The sequence below is a fragment of the Merops nubicus genome, unplaced genomic scaffold (genome assembly GCF_000691845.1).
Source record: "Merops nubicus isolate BGI_N331 unplaced genomic scaffold, ASM69184v1 scaffold38068, whole genome shotgun sequence".
Classification (NCBI taxonomy): Eukaryota; Metazoa; Chordata; class Aves; order Coraciiformes; family Meropidae; genus Merops; species Merops nubicus.
The window spans coordinates 297-1,016 of NW_008627032.1; the positions used below are offsets into that span (position 1 = coordinate 297).

The 720-nt window shown below is 63.2% G+C and overlaps 1 protein-coding gene across 1 annotated transcript in view; it reads left to right on the forward strand.

Moving 5' to 3' along the window:
- Positions 1-324: 324 nt before the first annotated feature.
- LOC103778595 (zinc finger protein ZFPM1-like) overlaps positions 325-720 on the forward strand; it is a gene marked incomplete at both ends in the record, with an annotated part of 867 nt that continues 471 nt past the window's right edge. Inside the window, one exon of the mRNA XM_008946188.1 lies at positions 325-549. Within this exon, the coding sequence (XP_008944436.1) occupies positions 325-549 (225 nt within the window). The remainder of the gene's footprint in view (positions 550-720) is intronic.

Consider the following 720-nt stretch of genomic DNA (forward strand, 5'->3'; position numbering starts at 1 on the left):
TCCTCAGGGACAACTGAAACCTCCCCTGGGGCAACTCGAGGCTGGTACCTCTTGTCCTATCACTTGGAGAAGAGCTTGATCCCCACCTCGCTCCAGCCTCCTGTCAGGAGGTGTCAGAGCCAGGTCTCCCCTGAGCCTCCTTTGCTCCAGGCTCAGCATCCCCAGCTCCCTCAGCTGCTCCTTCCCACACTTGGCCTCTAGACCCTTCCCCAGCAGCTTTGTTGCCCTTCTCTGGCCACACTCCAGCCACTTAAGATCCTTCTGGGAGTGAAGGACCCAAACCTGACCCTGGTTTGTCCCATCCTTGTCCCTTCCCCTCCACAGAGGACGTCTTCCCGTGCAAGGACTGCGGGATCTGGTACCGGAGCGAGCGCAACCTGCAAGCCCACCTGATGTACTACTGTGCCAGCCGGCAGAGCGCCGGCTCGCCCGCCCTGGAGGAGAAGCCCAAGGAGACCTACCCCAACGAGCGCATCTGCCCCTTCCCCCAGTGCAAGAAGAGCTGCCCCAGCGCCAGCTCCCTGGAGATCCACATGCGGAGCCACAGCGGTACGGCACGGCACGCTGGGGACACCGAGCCACACGCAGGGACCCCGGGAGCCAGCTGGGTGGAGGGAAGGGAGGCTGCGGGGCCGTGGCGTGGTGACCAGTCAGATGAGGTTCTCCCTGCCTTGAGTTACTAGTTTGGGGCTGCTCGCTTGTACATCTCCCCCCCCCCCA